General features: G+C 36.2%; 1 protein-coding gene across 1 annotated transcript in view; it reads left to right on the forward strand.

Moving 5' to 3' along the window:
* Positions 1 to 20,005, forward strand: part of MLLT6 (MLLT6, PHD finger containing) — a 101,205-nt gene that overhangs the window by 51,605 nt on the left and 29,595 nt on the right. The window contains exon 8 of the mRNA XM_029283061.1: positions 1,262 to 1,360. Coding sequence (XP_029138894.1) covers positions 1,262 to 1,360 — 99 coding nt within the window. The remainder of the gene's footprint in view (positions 1 to 1,261; positions 1,361 to 20,005) is intronic.

Below are 20,005 nucleotides of genomic sequence, written 5' to 3' on the forward strand. Positions count from 1 at the left end.
CGGCGCAGGGGGCGGAACCACGCATGCGCGGCGCTCCCGGGCAGGGAAAGTCCTCGACTTACGACCGGTTGGGTAGTCCTCGACTTACGACCGGTTTAGTCCTCGACTTACGACCGGTTTAGTCCTCGACTTACGACCGGTTTAGTCCTCGACTTACGACCGGTTGGGGTCGCGGCATTAAAAAGGTTGAGAACCACTGATTTAAATGCTAAATATAAGAGAAGATAGAGAAGAACTCAGTAGCACCTTCCATTGGAGAAGCCTTTAGAACAGCCAGGCTCTCATCTTCCTCCATCCTCCACTCAGGAAAAGAGCAGAAAACAAAGGCTGAACCCTGCAGGCAGCCCAGAAGAATAACAAGACTGATGGTCACGTTGAACGCTCCTGGGAAATCCAAGAGAACCAAGAAGGATGTATTTCGTCCTACCTGATCACTTTTAAGTCATCTACTAGCGCAACAATGTAGTTTCATGACTGAACAATTCTTAGGCACAGGGCATCAACATAATCTGTCTGTTCTTTCTTCATGTGTGGCCTAAGCTCTACTACTGAGCTTTTTCCAAAAACAAAAATTAGCAATGACTCATCAAGGAATTGACATATTATAGAAATTGAAATTCACAGCACCAAATCCTTCTTTTAACTGGGGCACAGTTAGAAGGAAAACTGAAAGTCTTCCACAAGTAAAAAATAGAAAATAATTGCTGATTCCCCAAAGGCAAATTGGCTGCCTCACAAATGTAATTTGTCGAAACTTTATTTGGAAGTATCCTAAAGTCTTACAAGGAGAATCAGCTCTTTCACACAGACTGGCATGGTGGACAAGCATCTTCACCAAGTAGTTTAACCAATCAATTTGCTGCAACCTCAGCAGGTTTAAGAGCATTGTCTGATTTTTGCAAATTGCATTGCCCAAAGGAATTTTTTGGCATAATTTAATTAAGGCTATAAAAAAAGGTGGCAGGGTTGTGAGCAGTGATATCTTGCTCATCTTTTTTTCTTTTTTTTTTTTTTATTTTTAGCCTACTGTGGCTTTGGGTTTTCTGACAGTAAGGCAGACTTTGCTGAAAACTGGAGGGGGGAGGGAGTGATATATATAGATGCTCTAGAGTGAAGATAAGGCTGAAATGGATGGTAAAGGACAAAAACTATTTCTGAGATAACACACTCTTCCGCCTGTATTAGCTTACCCTTATTGTACTTTCTCACCTGTTGCTGGAAAAGGCAAAACTTTAGCTGTGTTTTTTATCTTCTTTTACAGAGTCGAAAAGACAAAGAAAGGCCTAAACAGAAGCACAAGAAGCATTCAGAATCACCCACAAATCTCACACTGTCTTCCACACCCATAGTCACTGAGAAGGTAACGATGAAATATGTGTAAGATATTTATAACAGAGATCTGAGAGGGTGTTTTTATATATAGTGGCAGCCAGTCTGTGTCCAGTCCAGACTTTGCCCAAGTATATTCCTACAGTAATTGATGTTGGATGTGCATTCAGCTTTCCCCAAAATGCAGGGTTTTTCATTTGTCTAAAATGGACTGTTTTTCATAGCTCCAAAGATGAATTTATAAATGATGAAATTAGCACTAATCACTCAAGTATTTATACTGTAGGGTTCCCATAGCTATTAAAAATATAGTGCAGCAAGCAAACACATGTTGATTTTAAAAAAAAAAATGATTTTCCACATTGGAGAATTCACTCTTCTTTAAATTTAAATACAGAATGAGAATTTTATACACAGCCTTCTTGAGCACTCTTTTAAGAACAGAAGAAAAGAAAGATAAGAGAGAGGGGAGGGGAAAAATAAGAAAAGAAAATCTTACTCCACATCAATTTGTTTCCGGTTCCAATTGCTTACATTTTCCCTACCTCCACTTCCTCATTGCCTGGCAAACTCCAAGTCACAAGAATTTCATTTTGCAGCTGTTGGCTGCTATGATACAATCACTAAGCTGAGCCCTCCAGTGATTTTAGAAGCATGTCCTAGCTCGTTCTTGAAGCACATGTGCCAGTTCAAGCCTCCTATAGCAGTAATAGCTTAATGGCAGAGCTTTGCTTTCTCTTTGTCTTTTTGCAGACCACTTGTAAACGAGGAGGGAAATGCAGTCTCTGTTTGCCAGGATCAGACCTCAGATTACCTCTCTATGTCAGCCGTGACCATAATCAGGCAAAATAAGAACATATAAAACCTTTAGGAGTAATCTCATTTCTACATCCTTTTTTTCAAGAAAGGATTGGCAAGAAATTTTCTGTGTAAAAACTCATCTTTCAGTCTCCTTCTTTGTCCTGCCACTCTGGTATTTAATCTGATTTGAGACAGCTAGATGCTTGCACACAGACATTTTTGCCCTAAAGCATAATGTGGAACTAATGCATTTTGGGGTATTTAGGTTAGAAATAGGTAATAGGTTTGAAAAGAAATACTAGTAGAAGGTGGCTCTGAGAAGTGTTGCTTTCCATTATCAGTGGAGTCTCCTTTGTCCTATTGCCACCTCAGGCCAAATGAGTTTGGCAGGGTTTGGAAGTTATACAAATCTTGCACAATCTTATTTACAGGAGTTGTATGTACTGCAAGCAACAGACCCTCTCAAACTACCTACCTGTTTCTTGAGTCTTAAGCTTGCAAACTCATTTTGATTTGAAAACAGCAGCATCCATAGCACGCTGCCGTTATAGGCTTTGAGATGACAAGATGTACATAAAAACATCACCCAAATGCCCTAATTCTGTATCCATCATCTGATATAAGTCAAGTACAGGTGGTGCTCGACTTAAAACCACAATGGAGCCCAAAATTTCCATGATTAAGCAAGACAGTTGTTAAGTCACTTTTGTCTCATTTTACAACCTTTCTTTTGCCACAGTTGTTTAATGAATCACTGCAGTTGTTAAGTTAGTAACATGGTTGTTAAGTGAATCTGGCTTCCTCATTGACTTTGCTTGTCAGAGGGTTGCAAAAGAGGCTCACATGATCCAGAGACATTGCAGCCGCCATAAATACATGCCAAGCATCTGAATTTTGATCACATGATTAAGGATGCTGCAATGGTTGTAAGCGTGAAAAATTACCACATATTCCCTTTTCAGTGCTGTTGTAACTTTGAATGGTCACTAAACAAATGGTTGTAAGTTGAGGACTACCTGTAAGAATTCCTTGTTTGCCCTCTTCAATAGACACTCTTGCTTGGAAATGTTTAGTTGGTTCTGGAATGGGCTATAATATCACAGGCAGAACACTTTTAGTAGTTCTAAGCAGTTGGTTGTTTCCATGCATGACTACTTCACAACAAGGTTTCTCCTGTTATTTTAAATTATAGGAGATGGTTTTTTTCGAAGAGTTAATTGGCCATCCTGATTTGGGTTAGAAGGGCTGACTATGTCTGCTGACTTGGAACAAAATGCTTATAATATGCAGAATGCATACAGTTTGAGAACAGAAGATGCTCCAGAGCAGTGGTTCTCAACCTTGGTCTGCAGACCATTGGGGGTCCATGATGTCATCAAAGGGGGTCTATGAAGGCTTGAAGAAATTTTATGATTTAAATCTTGAGTTAAATGTTGGGGAGTCCGTGGTCATGGTCTGTAGCCACAAAAGGGGGGGGGTCCATGGTGAAGAAAACTTGAGAACCACTGCTTTAGAGCAAATAGGTCCCAGCCTTTAAAAATTGATGGCAAATCTAATACACTGGTACCAAATTCCGGGATATACTTTAGGCCATTTTAGATGATACTATATATTACATTGCTTACTTCAGAATGTGGCAAGCAGTTCTTCCTACATCCAGGGCTTCTGATATTTTATCCCCAAATCCTGCTACAAGAAACCTGAATACATTCGCTGTCGCCCTGAGGTATTAACTTGATGTTTCAGTCAGATAAAAAGCAAGATATTTTTGCCCTACAGCAAAGGGTTATTTTTAAATTCCTTACAACACAAGTTTATAATGGATCTTTAAAAAGGAGCACTGAGGCTTTCAAATGAAAATTTAGGATATTTGCCAATTAAGACAATAAAATCATTCAGAAACGAGAGAACATAATCTATGAAACTGGCAAACTGTTCTCTCTTTTCATTTGAATATCATCTTACTAGATGACTGCACAAGACAAACCCTCCTACAGACTTGTAGTTTTTCTTTGGTTTTAGTTCCAAAAAGATCTGCTAATAGAGGTTTTCTCTCTCTTTTTTATTTGCTGATAGACATACTTGGAATTGGAGAGATGAATTTGTAAAATGGATGCTATGCATACCATAAAACATGGGATGGGACATGGAGTCTGGAAAATGTACAAGAAAAGATTTAGCTGAATTAATAATGCCGGTCCCATATCTGTTGCTTGGTCTAAACTTCCAGATGTTGCTGCTATCCCTTAGCTGAAACAGCCCATTGTTGAGAAAAGCTATTAAGCCAGCATTTCCCCATTGTGGTGACCTCCAAATGCATTGGACTACAGTTCTTATCCCTGGCTATTAGCATGTTGTCAATCCTTTGAGGCAGGACAGACTAGAAACTGACTCTTCAGGTTTGATTGGAACTATATTTGTAGGCTATACCAACAGAACCTTGAAAGCCTGCCATTGTTTTCCCTGCCCTCCCTCTTATATCCCATGAATTTTGGCAGAACCAGTCTGAGTTTCTTCTGAATATTGTTCGCTTGTTTGCTTGTTTCCCAAGCTTAAAGCATATTTGTGTACATGTCTCTACATTGCTTCTCCAAGGGCATTTTTCTGGCTCTCTGTAGATGTGTAGACAGAATTCTTGTTCTACACATTTGGAGGACATTAGATTCACTCATTCACATTAGATTTCTCTTCCAGATTTTTCTTCTGCTGACTTCCAACACAGTTTCAGAAATGTGTTACTTCCCAAGCCATGGAAAGATGGATCTGGCTAGCCCATTCTTAGAAGATAGGGACTGATTAACTTGCAGAAGGAATTCCCCAGTTTTTGAGTGTATGCCTGATTTAGATGGTACTTTTAGTCTAGGACTGGCTCTGTGGCATTTCTTCCTTTTGGCCCATCCTACCAGTGAGGTTATTTCAGGCAGCCCATAATTTCTTGTCCTTCCTTTCCTTTCTACCTCTCTGCTGCCTTTCTGTGAACTTTCTTCCAGCCAGTGAGCTAGCAGTTGTTTGGATAGTTAGCATAACCTTCTATGTTGTCATATAAACAACAATTAATAGGCAAATGAGCACATATAGGTTGGACTTAATCAATGGCCATCTTGTTCCCTTAGCCTATTAATTTATTAGATACGTTACAGTGAGGTTTATATACACTGACCATATTTTCATGAAAAATAAATAAAGACCAAACCTGAAAAAAAGTTTGAAAGAAATTCATAAGTCTAAATATTTTAATTGTTTATATTTATAATTTTGCTTTACAAAGGAAAATGCAAGAGTAAAACCAAGAAAAACTACAAAAACATTTATTCTAATATAAATATCTAAAGTTAAACAATATATGTAGATTTATTTTTAAAAAGGCAATCAGTTTTCATATTTTTCTCAGGAATGTGAAAGACTATGCATTAAATGGTACCATTTGTATGGCTAAAGTTAAATGATGAAAGATGAACAAAGGTGATTTTTTGAAAAATAAATCTAAAGGACACTGTTGTAAAATGAAGGGGTGCCTTTGTAATAAAGGACTTGTGGTGATCACTAGGTTTGTGGCCCACTTATCAGGGTCAGCAGCAAAGTTTCTGCTGGAAGCTATATGCTAACATTTTCTGCAGAATTTGTTTTCTGGTTCTTGAAGCCTCATCTCTGTTTGTATAACGTTTGGAATTCACACACACAATCTCCCTTATTTTTTACATAAACTATTTTACCTCAGGAATCCTACTGCTACTCTTGTTGGAATAATTTCTGGGAAACTGCCATCTGCCTTAGTTAAACCAGCTTAAATTAATTGGATTTAACCCAATCTGATTTTTGCCAGTTGGTTTAATTTAATTCTGTTGCCAGAGTGTTTGTCCAAAAGAGGCCTAGTCATTTATTTTATTTTTCTTCTCCAGCTTGAAAAAGCATTTGATGGGCATGAATTAAAACTGTATTTTTATAAAGATTAAGTGGCTAGGTATATCAATGGGCAATAGATCGACATCTATAGTAACACCACTATATTTTTTATGGATTAGCCTTAGTAACATTTTCTAGTTTAAAGTAATATAAATTATAAATAATCTGGAAATAGATTTTTCACAGATTTTGTTTATGATGATTGCTGGCCCAAAGAATATTGCAGGCAATTGATTAGATCTAATAGAAAAGAACATAAAAAGCTCAGGGATGAATTGTGGAATCCTTAGTGCTCTCTAAACTTGGTTGCTTCCTTGCAGGCATTATGGGTCTGCAAACAAACAACCAAATTGTTTGCTTGCAGAACACCAGGACTTCACAATTGATTAGATATCATACATTAGAACATTAGAATAGAGGGTGACTGCCCAGTACCCACCGAACATTATTAACAGCTTGCTTAGCCAGCAGGCAGAATTTTTAAGAATTATAAATTTTTAAGAATATTTGGAGGATATATGGTTGCCTATGAGAGCTTTAGATTTGAGCATCTGAAGTTCTGGGGTTCTACTTGACCTCCAGAGATTTCTCATCTGGTTCACAACACAATTAATTTAAATTGCTACTCATTGTGAACCACAGCTGCATTTTACCAAGATGCTTTAATCTCTCCTCCCGTCACCAGCACTAATAAGCAGCAAGGAAAACATTGGTAAGTCAAAGTGCTGGCAAATGAACACAAAGAGCTGCCCTCAGCTCCAAATCTTACACTCTTCCAATTAGGCTTCCTGAGTTCAACAGCTTAAGACAGCTGTTCTCCAATAGCATTACTGATCCTGACATTCCTACTTCAAATCTCCAACCTTCAATTGCAAGGTTTGTGATAAAAAGGCAAAATATCAACTTTGCTCATACTGGAGATGAAAGAGTTGACAAATTGTTTGGTCTGGATCTGTATTAATATGGCAAAGTGCCTGTGATCTGAAGCACAGTAAAATATTTCTTGCTCAGAATTACTCAAGGGAATATATTTACATACTGCTTAATTAAAAACTGCACAGTAACTTGAGTATATATGTATTTGTGTATATGCATATTTTTCACACATTTTATTCTGAAAATAATTTTAAAAAGAGTTTGGGGTGAGATTGAATATTTTTATAAATCAGTATATATTGTTTATGCTGCCAAATTTCAGAGTATTCTTATTAAAGAAAAAAGCAACATACAGTCATGTAACAGCTGTAAATGCTAACCTACTATACTTACTGTGACTTGAAATGATACACCTAGAATAGAAGTCTGATTAAATTTAAGCAGAAATGGCAAATCCTCTCTCTCTCTCTCTCTCTCTCTCTCTCTCTCTCTCTCTCTCTCACACACACACACACACACACACACACACACACACACACACACACAGCAAACTTAAATACTCAGAGTATGAATTTTAAAAGGATATATTTGATGTGAAGATAGTAACCAGTAGCAATTATAAATAATTTGAAGTAATCACTAGCTGGATACATGGGTGCGAATTTATAACTTAATGTTGTTTTTAGTGATTTTTTTCCTTTTCATAAGGCATGTACATTTATTTTAGATCATGATAGTGGTGATATCAATATAACTATTATTGGTTAGAGCTTTGTAGTGATTTATAATTATGTCTCAAGATGATACAATGATTTTAGTTTTATATCGTCAATAAGTTTTTAATCAATGAAATAATTCTAAATTTTATGACAATGGTAAATTCTTAGTTTATTTACTGATATTATATTTTGCATTATGTCTTTTGTTTTTAGTTGCTTATTTTATTCTTTAAATATTTTGAAATAAATAAATTAAAAAAGCCGGGAGAGAAATGACAACTTCCTGTAGATTAGTAGATGTATGGTGAATACAGAGAGAAGGCGTAGTAAAGAAGATTTTCCCACTTACACCAAAAGGCCAGCCAATATCAGGAATTCTTATGTAGAGTACCAATATCATCCAGTCAAAAGAGTAGAGTGGATGTGACCCTTAGTAAACTGCCGGAATTAGCATTGTGAGACATAAGTAACCAGAACCTCCTAAAGAGGAACAATATTTCGTGTTCTACAGTGTGAGACACTTCCTTTCCCTATTAACCAATCTGATAGCAGCAAATCTCAAAGTAATTTCCATCTCAGTAGCTTAATTCAAGATAGTGATTCCCTTTGGAACTTCTTCCTGAAATGCAAAATATTCAAGTCTAGCATATGCTCACTGGACATTTTAAAAGCTTTGGTCATAAAATCATATCAATGGTTGGTTCTTAGGTAGGTAGGTAAAATAAAGATTTTTTTTTAGAATGGAAGATTAAAACTAATACAAACTAATATACAGTAGTGGCCAAGATTGTGGAAACCTTTTGAGAAAAGTGTACAGTAGAAATGCCACCTTTGGTTAAGCCTCCACCAATTTTTCTTCTAATTTCTTTATAACTGTAGCTTTGTTCACTTAATAATACTATTTTACATCGCTTTCTGGGCAACCAGTCAACTCTTTGCACAATTTAATTTTATTACATTTTACAAGCTCACTAAATGAAAGGGAAAAAAAATCCAACCAACTTGATAGCGATCACATAACACACTGACAAATGTCCTCCTCTCCGCTTCAATACATGACATCAATAACTGAATCTACTGTGATCTGATTGGCTCATTGCCAAAACAAGATGACACCTTGACACAAGATACTCATTGGCTACAATCAGATGAAGGAAAGCTACCTGATATCAACCTAAGCAAGTTGTGCTTCCTTTTTCTGGTTATTTGGCTATAACTTTTCGTAGAATACAGTACAGATAATTGAACAAACTTTGTTGCATTACATTCTTGATTAAGTTATCTTTCCATTGATATATAATTTTATGGTACTACTCCAAAAAAAGTGGTGTTATTAGCCATCAAACCTCAAAAATAAACTTTTCCCAAAATGTTTCCACAATTTTGGCCACTACTGTAAAGCAAGAAAAAGAGAAATTAAAGAGAAAGCTAAAAAGGGAAAAAAGGGAAATAGAAAAGAAAGAAAAAAGATGCAAATAAGTAGCTTCTGATATTCTTTATGGCAGTTATAAGTACAGTTATAAATTTACCTCTTACTCTGTGGTTACAACATAACTCTCTTCTTTCTATAATATATCTTGTCTAACCATCAAAACCATAAATCAGTCAGTGTTTGTTCTTTGATGATGCTTCATGATCTTTTATGAATAAGTGGAGGCCCGGAAAATGATCTAATGGGAACACCCACCCTTTCATGTTAGTTTCCTAGCATCTGGCTGGTTGAAATAGCCAATCTCTAAGCAAAGAAGTAATAAGAACTACAATAATTGGTTGCTGTTTAAATATAGGGGGTAGACCTGAAATACATTTGTGATGCCTCATATGCTTGTGAGATTTGTGTCCCTACTTCTGCCAGAGGGACACAGACTGATGGGAGCTACTTCATCCATCCCTTACTCTAATCTTTTGCAAGTGACTGGGAAGGAAGGTAATAAGAAAGAGAAAAATATATTCGTTTATTTCATTTATATCCTTCTACAATCAAAACAGACTCTGACAATACTGATATTTTTCTCTTTCATATATGCACTACCACTTTGTAGGATGTGAATTTATCTGAGTGACCTGAACATTAGTTTTGGACACTGAAAAAAAGTAGGTCCTTTCCTTCTAGAGTTGAAGATAATTTGAAAGTAGGTTCTCTGTTCACTTTCATTTCCTAGAATAGGTGAAAATATGTTTTACAAAATGTATTATACTTCACAGAAAAAGCAATGAAATAAGAAATAGGCCTCTGATATTTAAATGAAGTACAACTTAGTGAATACATATTCAGGCTTAGCATTATCTGCTCAGATCAGCCTTTCCTAAGAAGTCCAGCCTGTCTTCAAAATAGGCAGCAAAGAAGAAAGAGAAACAACAAATTTTTGGCTAGAAACCAAAACATTTTATTTTGTAAAATGAGATTTAAGAATCAGAGTAGTTTACAGATCTGACTATAATAATATTCAGAAAGAGAAGATGACCAAATCTTACAAATTCAGGAAGCAACCACCCCCCCCCCCAATGAAATGTGCTAGAATATATCAAAAGTTAATGAACTAAAATGAATGTGACTGCCTATGGATATTCACCAGAAGCAGAAAATAACTGAATACATTAAAGGACAGAAAGGATTAGTCTCTGCAAAACAGAAACAAAGTGAGAGTATTTCTGTGCTATAATCAGTTATATTTTGGGTACTTATATAATAATTGCAAAAAACTAACATTTCTTGTTTATTAGTCTCATAGGTCAATTGTGTACTTTTCAGCCTTTCTGGAAATGGTTTTGCTCAGAAAGTGAAATAAGCTCTTTCTCTTCCTCCATTCTCCATAATTCGGTTATCCTGTGCTATAGTATCCATTATTTAATCTTACGGAGTAGAGTGAGATTCCTTATGTTCCACCATGACTCTAGCTTTAGGAATCTCCTCGGGTTAAAATCAGCCATTAAGAAAATTATGCTTTACCATAAGACAACCTGTTAAGGGGCCCAGAGTTAAAACTGCAAACAGCAGGATATCTCTCTAGGTCAGAACAAAGGTGAGGCCACAGAGAGGCCTACTGCAACAACAGAGGCAGGGGGCTTGAAACAAGTCAGGATTACATTGTATTAGTGCAATTTCTTCTGGGATCAATCACATTTTCCAATTAAATGCATTCAAGTTTTGTCTAAGCATGTAAAACAATATATCTTTAATCTTAAGATTCTGGAAGGCAAATATTATTTCAAAGAAATATTCATATCCCCACATACATCACATTCATAACAGATTGTTCTTTATTTCCAATTATACTGAACATGATTCTGTATGTGAGTTACGGAAGTTAGGTAAAGCTGATAGTAAGATATATATTTTTGTGACTGAGACTAGCTGAAAAATGGATTGATTGGTACTATATAGCACCATGGTGGTGCAGTGGTTGAAATGCAGTACTGCAGGCTAGTTCACTGCTCACACCAGGAGTTCGATTCTGAGGTTGAATCAGCCTTCCATTCTTCTGAGGTCAGTAAAATGAGGATCCAGATTGTTGGGGGCAATATCCTGACATTTGTAAACCACTTAGAGAGGCCTGTAAAGCGCTGTGAAGTGGTATATAAGTAAGTGCTATTGCTATATATGGGTAGTCCCTGATTTACAACCATGTCTTTAATGGTTATGAGCTCTGAAAAAGTTACTTACAACTGATCCTTGCACTTACAACCATCGCAGTGTTCCAAAATGTGATCAAAATCCAGGGAATACACACAATCCACGTAACTATATAGACAACTTCTACGGGGGTACAGCAGAGGCCTCGTAACTAGATATCCAATTCAGCTAGTCAGGTGATTGCTTCTGGCATTGTTTCATGCAGATCTTCTAGGGAACCAGAGAATGCATATCACGGGCAATAGTCGCCCCTGTCTCTAGCATTTCTTAAGCTACTTGGGCTCTCTGGGCGGTGCTAAAGGGTGACCACAACCAAATGCAGCCATAGTGGCCTCTTGGGCCTCACGGCCAGGACAAACAGAAGTTCATAAAATCAAATAGACAATTAACATCCATTGTTGGAAAGTGGTGGAAATGTTATGTTTTGGGACTGTTTTGCTGCATTAGGCAGCACAATGAAAGAATCTACTCTAAATTCTTCATTGTACCGGAGGGGGCTTGAGGATAATGTGAGACCATCTGTCAGAATATTAAACCAGAAGTGGACTTTGCAACACAACGACTGTAAACTTTCCAGTAAATCCACCAAGCAGTGGTTTGGAAAAAAAAGAGAAAAAAAAGAAATGGAGGGGTCTGGAATAGCCAAGTCAAAGCTTGGTTGGGGTGCTGTGGGGTGATTTAGATTTTGCAAGTCTGAGCTTGCAGGAAATCCCTCAAACATTGCACAGTTGAAAAAATTCTGCATGGAGGAATGCTAAAAATAATTCTTCCCAATGGATTATCTGGTTTTGAAAAGTCAATGAATTCTACTAATTAAAAAAATGACTCAATGTGTTCTTTTCATGACATTTTGTGATATTAAAGAAGCATCTTTTAAATGTATATTTAAAAACTTTGTCTCTCTCGGTGTATGTGTATGTTTGTGTGTGCCTGCGCACGAGCATGTTTGTATATATATATGTGTGTGTATACATATATCCCTCCCCCCTTTTTATTTTTGCTAAATTGATTGTGGGTTTTCTTCGTTGTTTTTAATTTTTCCCATTTTCCATTTCTATAAAATTTTCTTAAAATAAATAAAGAAGGCACTTTTTACCAAATACTCTATTCCATAGATACTGTAGCAGAAAATGGATTTCAGTTTAACTGTGAAGAATTCAGAGTTTATTTTCAGACTTTTCGCTACATGTCCAGTGTATCTCTGGCCTAATTGATTTCTGGAGAATAGAGTGAAAACTGTTAAACACAATATTGTTTAGTTCGATTAAATTATAGGTCAGCCTTTTAGAGAGAGTTTTTCCTCTGCTGTGTGCTTAAACAGAAAATATAAATACCAAGAGTAATGTTGGACAAATGATTGGATAATATAAAGTTTTAAATGTATTGCAAAAAAGAATTTCTTATGATTGGGAGACGAGGGTTTTATTACCACTGTATATAAAGCAATAAGATAATATTATGTTAAGGTAGCAATAGTAACATAGTGAGTTCCTCCACATTCTTTTGAGGTGATGTATGATAAAGAAATGCTATATAGAAGAAATCAAAAACACTTGAGCCATCTTCAGCTTCTAAAGTGAATCAAGATGATTTATCAGTTGTGCTCTTCTCCGGTAAACTGGAACAGGAACTAGAAAGATACCTGGAAGCAAAACTCAGAATTGAAGTGATCTACGTACATGCATCAGAATTGTTAAAGGATTATTTCACAATAATGATGTTTGTTGGTTTGTTATGTCTTTTTTTCTTTATAAAAGACAAATGTAGCAATTTTATGTTACAGTTATCTGGAGTTTTTCCTTATCCATTTCACTCCTCATTCCTTCCCCTTTTCAATATTCCCCTAATATTTATGCAGTTAGGCTACCTCTTTTATAACCTATGGAGTCATTTGGATCAGGGAGCTTTCTCATCACACCGTAAGTACATTACTCTCAAGAACTTAATGAAACTTAAAACTTGGCTGCTCAATTTCACCCACTGCTTTCTATTAAAAACATTATAGCCCATCAGATCTCAATTGCTATAAAGGAGGGGATGGTTCTTCTAAGAGATGGGGCAGCTGTATTAGCAGGTTGTTAATATGGCTATGTATTCACAATCTTCCAGCAGTTCTGTGTAAGGTTTATTGACATAAGTAGGAGTTGTGCAAGAAGTTTATTTACTGTCACTTAAACTTACTGGTGGATGCTGCTTAATGTTAAATCATGGTCAATGCAGATTTCAATTTTCTACCTTAAGTCTGTTCATCAAGGCTAATGAGTAAATTGTATTCCATGAAAGCTGAAAAATGTTCATTCTCTGTGCTTTGTGCTAGTTGAAAATCAAGTGAAGAGCATTCTGCAAGTTGATTGTTGTGCTTGGCAATAATTCTGTAGTTTGTCTCGGGAAGCATAATAATGTGGTAGCATAATGTTCTCCTCAAGTATCCTGCCATGGCAAAAGGCAACATCTTGAAGGCTAATATATGCACAGAAGTTTGTATTTTTAAGACATGCCAATATACTCAAAAATCAGTGATGATTCTATAGTACAATGAGTATTTATGCCTAAAGAGATTCTGTTTCTAGTTTTGTTTGTCAATTTCTGAGAATCAGAGGAAATCCTGAATGAACCTGGATTGGTATCTATGCATTCAGCCTTTCTGTTGCTGAATTCAGTGTTGAAGAAAAGATGGTGGCAAGTATGTAGCTCTTGGGGTCCAATAAAGTTAAATATCTTTTGGGTTGATTTGATTGGGTAAACTCTTAGCAATTGTGCTGTATCCATATACTCTATTTACCAGTAAGTGATATGACCAGCACTAACACAAGACACCCCCCCAGAGAAAGATTAGGCATACAAAAATATAAATACATAATATTTTCTGTGATCCATGGTTTCTCTATAATGAAAAAGTTCTAAAAATGGTGAAGGAAGGAAGGAAGGAAGGAAGGAAGGAAGGAAGGAAGGAAGGAAGGAAGGAAGGAAGGAAGGAGCAAGCATATCCCTATTGGTTAAAATTAATTGCCTATAAAATAAATGTAACCTGCATGTGTCATTATATCACTTTGGACTCAGAGATTGAACAGGATTGGGCTTGCCTCCCAAACTTGTGATTGCTCCATCGCTGGGGGTCTTCAAGAAAAGATTGGACAGCCATTTCTCTGGGATGCAATAAGGTCTTCTGCCTTGAGCAGGGGGTTGAAGTCCTCCAAGATCCTTTCCAGTCGTATGATTCTACAATAAATGATCAAAGGGTTGCTGTATTGCCTGTGAGAGAAGATAAAGTATTTGGAGTTTATTTATTCTGATATCTGACAGATTAGGCAAGAAGATTTAGAAAATTATGAAGAATATGGAGAAAATGCAGGTTTTTTTTCTAGTCCACCTTCATGCTGTTTCTCAGAATATCATCACCTGACAGGCTATATAGGCTAGAGTCTAGCAGTAGTATCTTTCACATGCTGTACTGTGAAGTTGTAGAATTCACTGCTGAGTTTAAAAACTAATGGATTAAAAAACCATAATTTAATCTATACGGGATTTCAATAATCTGATATTCAGCATATCACAGAATGTGAATTGCTGAGGCTGATGCTGGTTTGATACTGGATTTTATTTCAGCTTTTGGATTCTTCTTCATAACCAAAGTATTTTTATATAATTATTGTCATATTTCTTCATTACAAACTTGAAACACAAAGAGGGGATGACCACACTAAAGCCTCAAATTACATTCTCACTCTTGTTGGAGTGAGATCAATCCATTACTAGGAGTGATTAGTGAGAAATAGGTGCTACAACTCCAGTTTCCATAGGGAAAGAACAGAGAAGGGTGCATCTAACATCCTTTGAATGCTCAGATAAAGATTCTGAATAAAAGACTTCTTAATCAACAAGAAATAAGTCAATTATATCATACAGTAACTCTCAAGAGGAGAGAGGAATTTCAAATCATAGAAAAAAAAGGTTAAATGACAATGAGCCCTTCCTTGCCAAGTTTGCACGTGGGGTTTTCAGTTCTGGCAGGACATTATTGTCAGCTTCCTTTTAGGGATCATAAAAAGAAATTCCGCTACTGCTAATGCAGCCTTTATGTAGCTGTATACAAAAGAGAACTTAAAGGATTGGTAAGAATTAAACATACTTTGCGGAGAGGGAAGGGAAAACCAAAAGAGGAAAAGCTTCCAAGGGTAACCTAATGAGACATGAACATAATCAGTGGCACAAAATGCTGCATGAAGAAACAAAACTACAGGGAGGAGAGGAGAGACCTGGATGCACATCCTGGATTAGGTCATGGCTGGCTGGCTTAGTGTAGTTGAAAATTTGACCCCAAAAAATAAAAAAAAATAAAAATCACTTCATTGCAAAATTTGGTTAATTGTTTCACTTGTAGAAATGTAGCTAAAATGTAGCTTTCAACACACTTGAAAGCAATATCAGCAATTTGCGATTAGAGAAACCAAAAAAAAAATAGAGAAAAAATAGAAAAAAAAATGAGACGTACAAAAAAACCAACCCCAAAATAAAACAAAAAATCTGTCCTGAGGGAGGGAACATCTTAAAGACCCCCAAGAGAAAGATTAAGCAGACAAAAATATGAATACATAATATCTTCTGTGGTCCATGGCTTCTCTATAATGATATGATTAGTCCCCCTGGGTTGTAGGATTGTATAAAGACTTTTGACTTTTTCAAAGATTGGATCTAAAATTTTAGAAATAAACCATCTAAAATCAGGGGTGGTCTGTTCTCTTTTTCTGTTCTGGACTGCATCTGTTCCTGCTGTGACAAAGTTTCTCTAGAGTTTGTTTATTTTTTAACAAATACTTCCATGATGACATTTCTTTTTTTTCCTGCTCCTTAATTGTGAAAGCAGATAGGTTCAGGTCCTGCAGCCCCTTTTTTAGCTCTCCTTTTCAAATAACCACGGTTTCTCTATAGGAATTCTGCAAAGAAAGGTGTAAGTCTAACAGGAGTTATGATTCACCACAGAGAGAGGTGAAACAGGTTGATCAGCTGTATAGGAAAGGAATCTTCTCACAAAGCCTTATGTTGATACTTTCCCAATCACCCTTCCTGGAATCTTAATATCCGTACACAAGTTAGTGTTGCTAAAAAAACTGCAAACATTACTCATTGGCATCTCATGCTGTGTTTTTGTTTTTCTTTTCCTTCAACTCCTCTTCCTCCTACCATTCCTGAAATGTTCTAACCTCTGCAATGCCCCAAAGGCTCTTATTATCCTTTGCAAGCTGTTTGGTTGAGATATATTATTTCTGGTTGAGTATCTGTTTTTTTTCTGATTAAAACATATTCTTTCTGGTTGGTCGAGACAGATTCTTGATTTTCTGATTGGTCCCTACTTTGCTGAGGCATCAGTCTGAATCATAGAAGCCACTGATTTGTGGACAAAACTATTGATCTCTGAAATCAATCCTGGTTTAAAGCAGAATCCCCTTGTAGGAAAGGTGGGTGGCATAAAAATTTAATAAATAAGTAAACTTTAACCAAGCAAGTGCCAAAGATTTTTTTAAAATGTCATCTATTTGGCACTATTACCACGTCACCATTTTTGACCACACAGTGGAACTCCAAAATAATAAAAGCTTTGTGGGGGGGGAGGGGTAGAATTACAACATAGCTAGTTAAAGCAATTTCCTGTATCTCGGATTATTAGAAATTTTCTCCCAATTGCTCTGTCACCCTTTTGGATTCATGCTTTCTCCTAAATCAAACACCAGCTCTATCACTTGACTCTTTAATTTGTATAGTTATAAAATGAAATTTTGGTTGATTCAGTTTCCCATTTTAAATGTGTCACAATCCATTACCACATCAATCTGTGATTTTAAAAAAACAACAGTTACATGTTCAAAGTATTTGTATGCATTTGACCTAGTTTAAATGGAGCTTTACCTCACATATATATTTTGCAAGATATATTATTTAGGGGGTTTTCCATTTTATTTTCATCAGTTTACACATTTGCACACTTTTCCTCCAAACATGCACATTTTAACACTTTGCTTTAAATATATCATCAAATTTGTCCTGAAAAATATAACTTAATTAAGTTCACATTAAAATGCAAATGAAATATATTTCTGCCCCATCTTCTAGCATGCCTTAAACATGGAGATTCCATTTTATATTTGTTTCTCTTAGCAAAAGTCGGTCCTATCTTTAAAAATTGCCTCATTCATTTTATTTAAAAAATATGTAACTCACTATCATTTATAACACAACCTCAAATCAGGGATAGGAAAAAAAACAGTGTACAGTATAATAAGCCATTTTGTCAAGCACACAGACAACTCTTTTGTTATTGAAACTGTTGAAGACTTTAGTTTTTAAGAGGATATTCAGTGTTTAGTCTTGTTCCTCTTTTTATCAAGTTCAAGTTTAAAATGTTATATTTAAGCATTTTTATTGTTACTGTGTTTTGCTTCTGCTTTATTTATTTTTTTCCATGATTTATTTATGTTCTAAGCCACCTAGGACTTGGTAGAGAGACATATATAAATATTTGAAATGAATATCTTAAAGTAAGTTAAAAACTCATAATGTAATACAGAGTAACCAAAGTTCCAATAGCAGGATACTAAACATAGCACTACAAATTTAACTGAAAGCCTGGGAAAACACTCATGGCGATAAAAACTTGTAAGATGTGACACCAAATATAACTAAAAAATGAGATAATTTCACAACTGGGCACTGTATCAAAAATGGGCTTATAATGAATCTCCAGCAAATGTGGCACTCTCAAGAAGTTTGTTTTTTTAATAGACAGGCTGGTTAATACTGCAAGGGAAGAAAAAACCACTTGGATACAAAGTTTGTAGGACTTGATATAGGAATCAATTCTTAAGCCTATAAGGCTTGTTTACTGTGTAAACAATTCAATAAATATTAAAGTTTTATTAGAGAACAGATACCATATATGTCTCTTCTCCAATGCATTGTAAAGAAAGACTCAGAAAGTGTCTGCCCTGATGTATACATAGTTGTATGTAAGTTTTAAACTGGAAATAGTTCACTTGCTAGAATTTTTGTACTGTGACCATTTTCACCTTAATAAAAGTTGTTAAACAGAACTTCGGGAGAAAAAAAATAGTTTCAGTTCTGGCAGCTACCAGAGATCTAATCATCCCTAAAATTGTACTTAGCTTGGTAGTGAATAGGTGCAATAAATTACTTTAGGAAGTGAACTGCAAAACTTTGCACTGGCTACAGTTTCCAGTATCGTACCTACATCATGTTTTGAAATTACGGATGCACGGGAGTCATTGTGGCTAGGCTTACATGGAGGTATATTCGGTCATCTTCAGTATGCATACTGTACAGTACATACATGTCTTGAAACAGGAGAACCTAGACACACAACAGATTACTTTTTTTAACTTGATCCTGTACTTTGTTATCATCTGGGTTTTGGTGTAGAATTTCCCATTCAAATATGTCTTTGTTACATTCTCCCTATATAGAATCCCCACATTGCCTGGGTGGTAGAGGATGAAGAAGTTTTATTCCAAAAATATGGACAAATCTTCTGAAGCTGTGTCTCTCTAAGCTTTTCATTCTTCTCTGCTAATTCTTGCCTACATGAGTTGTTCCATTGCATCTCTGTTTGAATGAGATGTCTTATCTGATTTAGATTGTTCATTGTTCCCTCTTCCTCCTCCTGCTCTCAGAAGACCTAATCTTTACCCATGGTGCACAGTTCTGCCTTCAGTGGCTTTTGTGCACTCTCCCTTCCCTACTCTTACTTTCTCCAATTTGGGTCACTCCTTATAGCAACTCATTTCATAAAAGAAGATCCTCTTGATGCAGGACAGAATATGCAGGAGTATTGAAAAAAGACTGATTCAGGGTATAATTTTCCCTCAAGTGATAGCTTATGCTGGTTAATATTTATTGACTGTGTGTGGTTATGTTTTTACATCTGTACTCATACTCTTAATGGTATATTTATTTACTCTGCGAATTTTGCTGATCTTGCAACTCAGAGAGTTGATGATGAAGAGTTCAAAAAGGTCACAGGGAGAGCAGTTATGTTTCCAAAGGATTGAAGCAAAAAACAAAGCAATAGAAATAGCACTTATATACTGCTTCATAGTGCTTTTCAGCCCTCTCTAAGCAGTTTTCAGAGTCAGCATATTTCCCTCAACAATCTGGGTCCTCATTTTATTGATCTCGGAAGGATGGAAGGCTGAGTCAACCTTGAACCTGGTAGGATTTGAACTGCCAAACTACTGGCAGCTGGCAGTCAGCAGAATTAGCCTACAATACTGCATTCTAACCATTGCGTCACCACAGTTCTACTAGTGGCTGTCTGTCTTTTGCCCCACTGAAGTTATTCCAGTTGCTATCATATATCTAGTAGATTGGCCCAAACCCAAATGGCTGAGAAACTGTCTGGAATTGGCAGCTGGAACAGGCTGGTGGAATTAAATCTATGCCACAATAGTTTAAGCTAGAGGCAGTAGTGTAATAATGTAGGCAAATGCTACAGCTATTGGGGTAGGAGGGGATCTAACAGCAAAAAAAAGAAGCAATCAGAAGAGATGAAGAAAGAAGCTTAATCATGCCTAAATGAGAAGTGTTTGCCATAAACACAAAATAATTAATTGAACTGAAAAAGATTTAAATAGAAGAGAAGGAGAAATTTCTAGTCCTCCAGAATTTTCTACCATCCTCACTATTGATTGTGCTTGCTACACTGCTGGGAATGGTAGTTTAGTAGCATCTGAAG

The sequence above is a fragment of the Protobothrops mucrosquamatus genome, unplaced genomic scaffold, assembly GCF_001527695.2.
Source record: "Protobothrops mucrosquamatus isolate PMUCROS unplaced genomic scaffold, P.Mucros_1.0 scaffold10, whole genome shotgun sequence".
NCBI lineage: Eukaryota > Metazoa > Chordata > Lepidosauria > Squamata > Viperidae > Protobothrops > Protobothrops mucrosquamatus.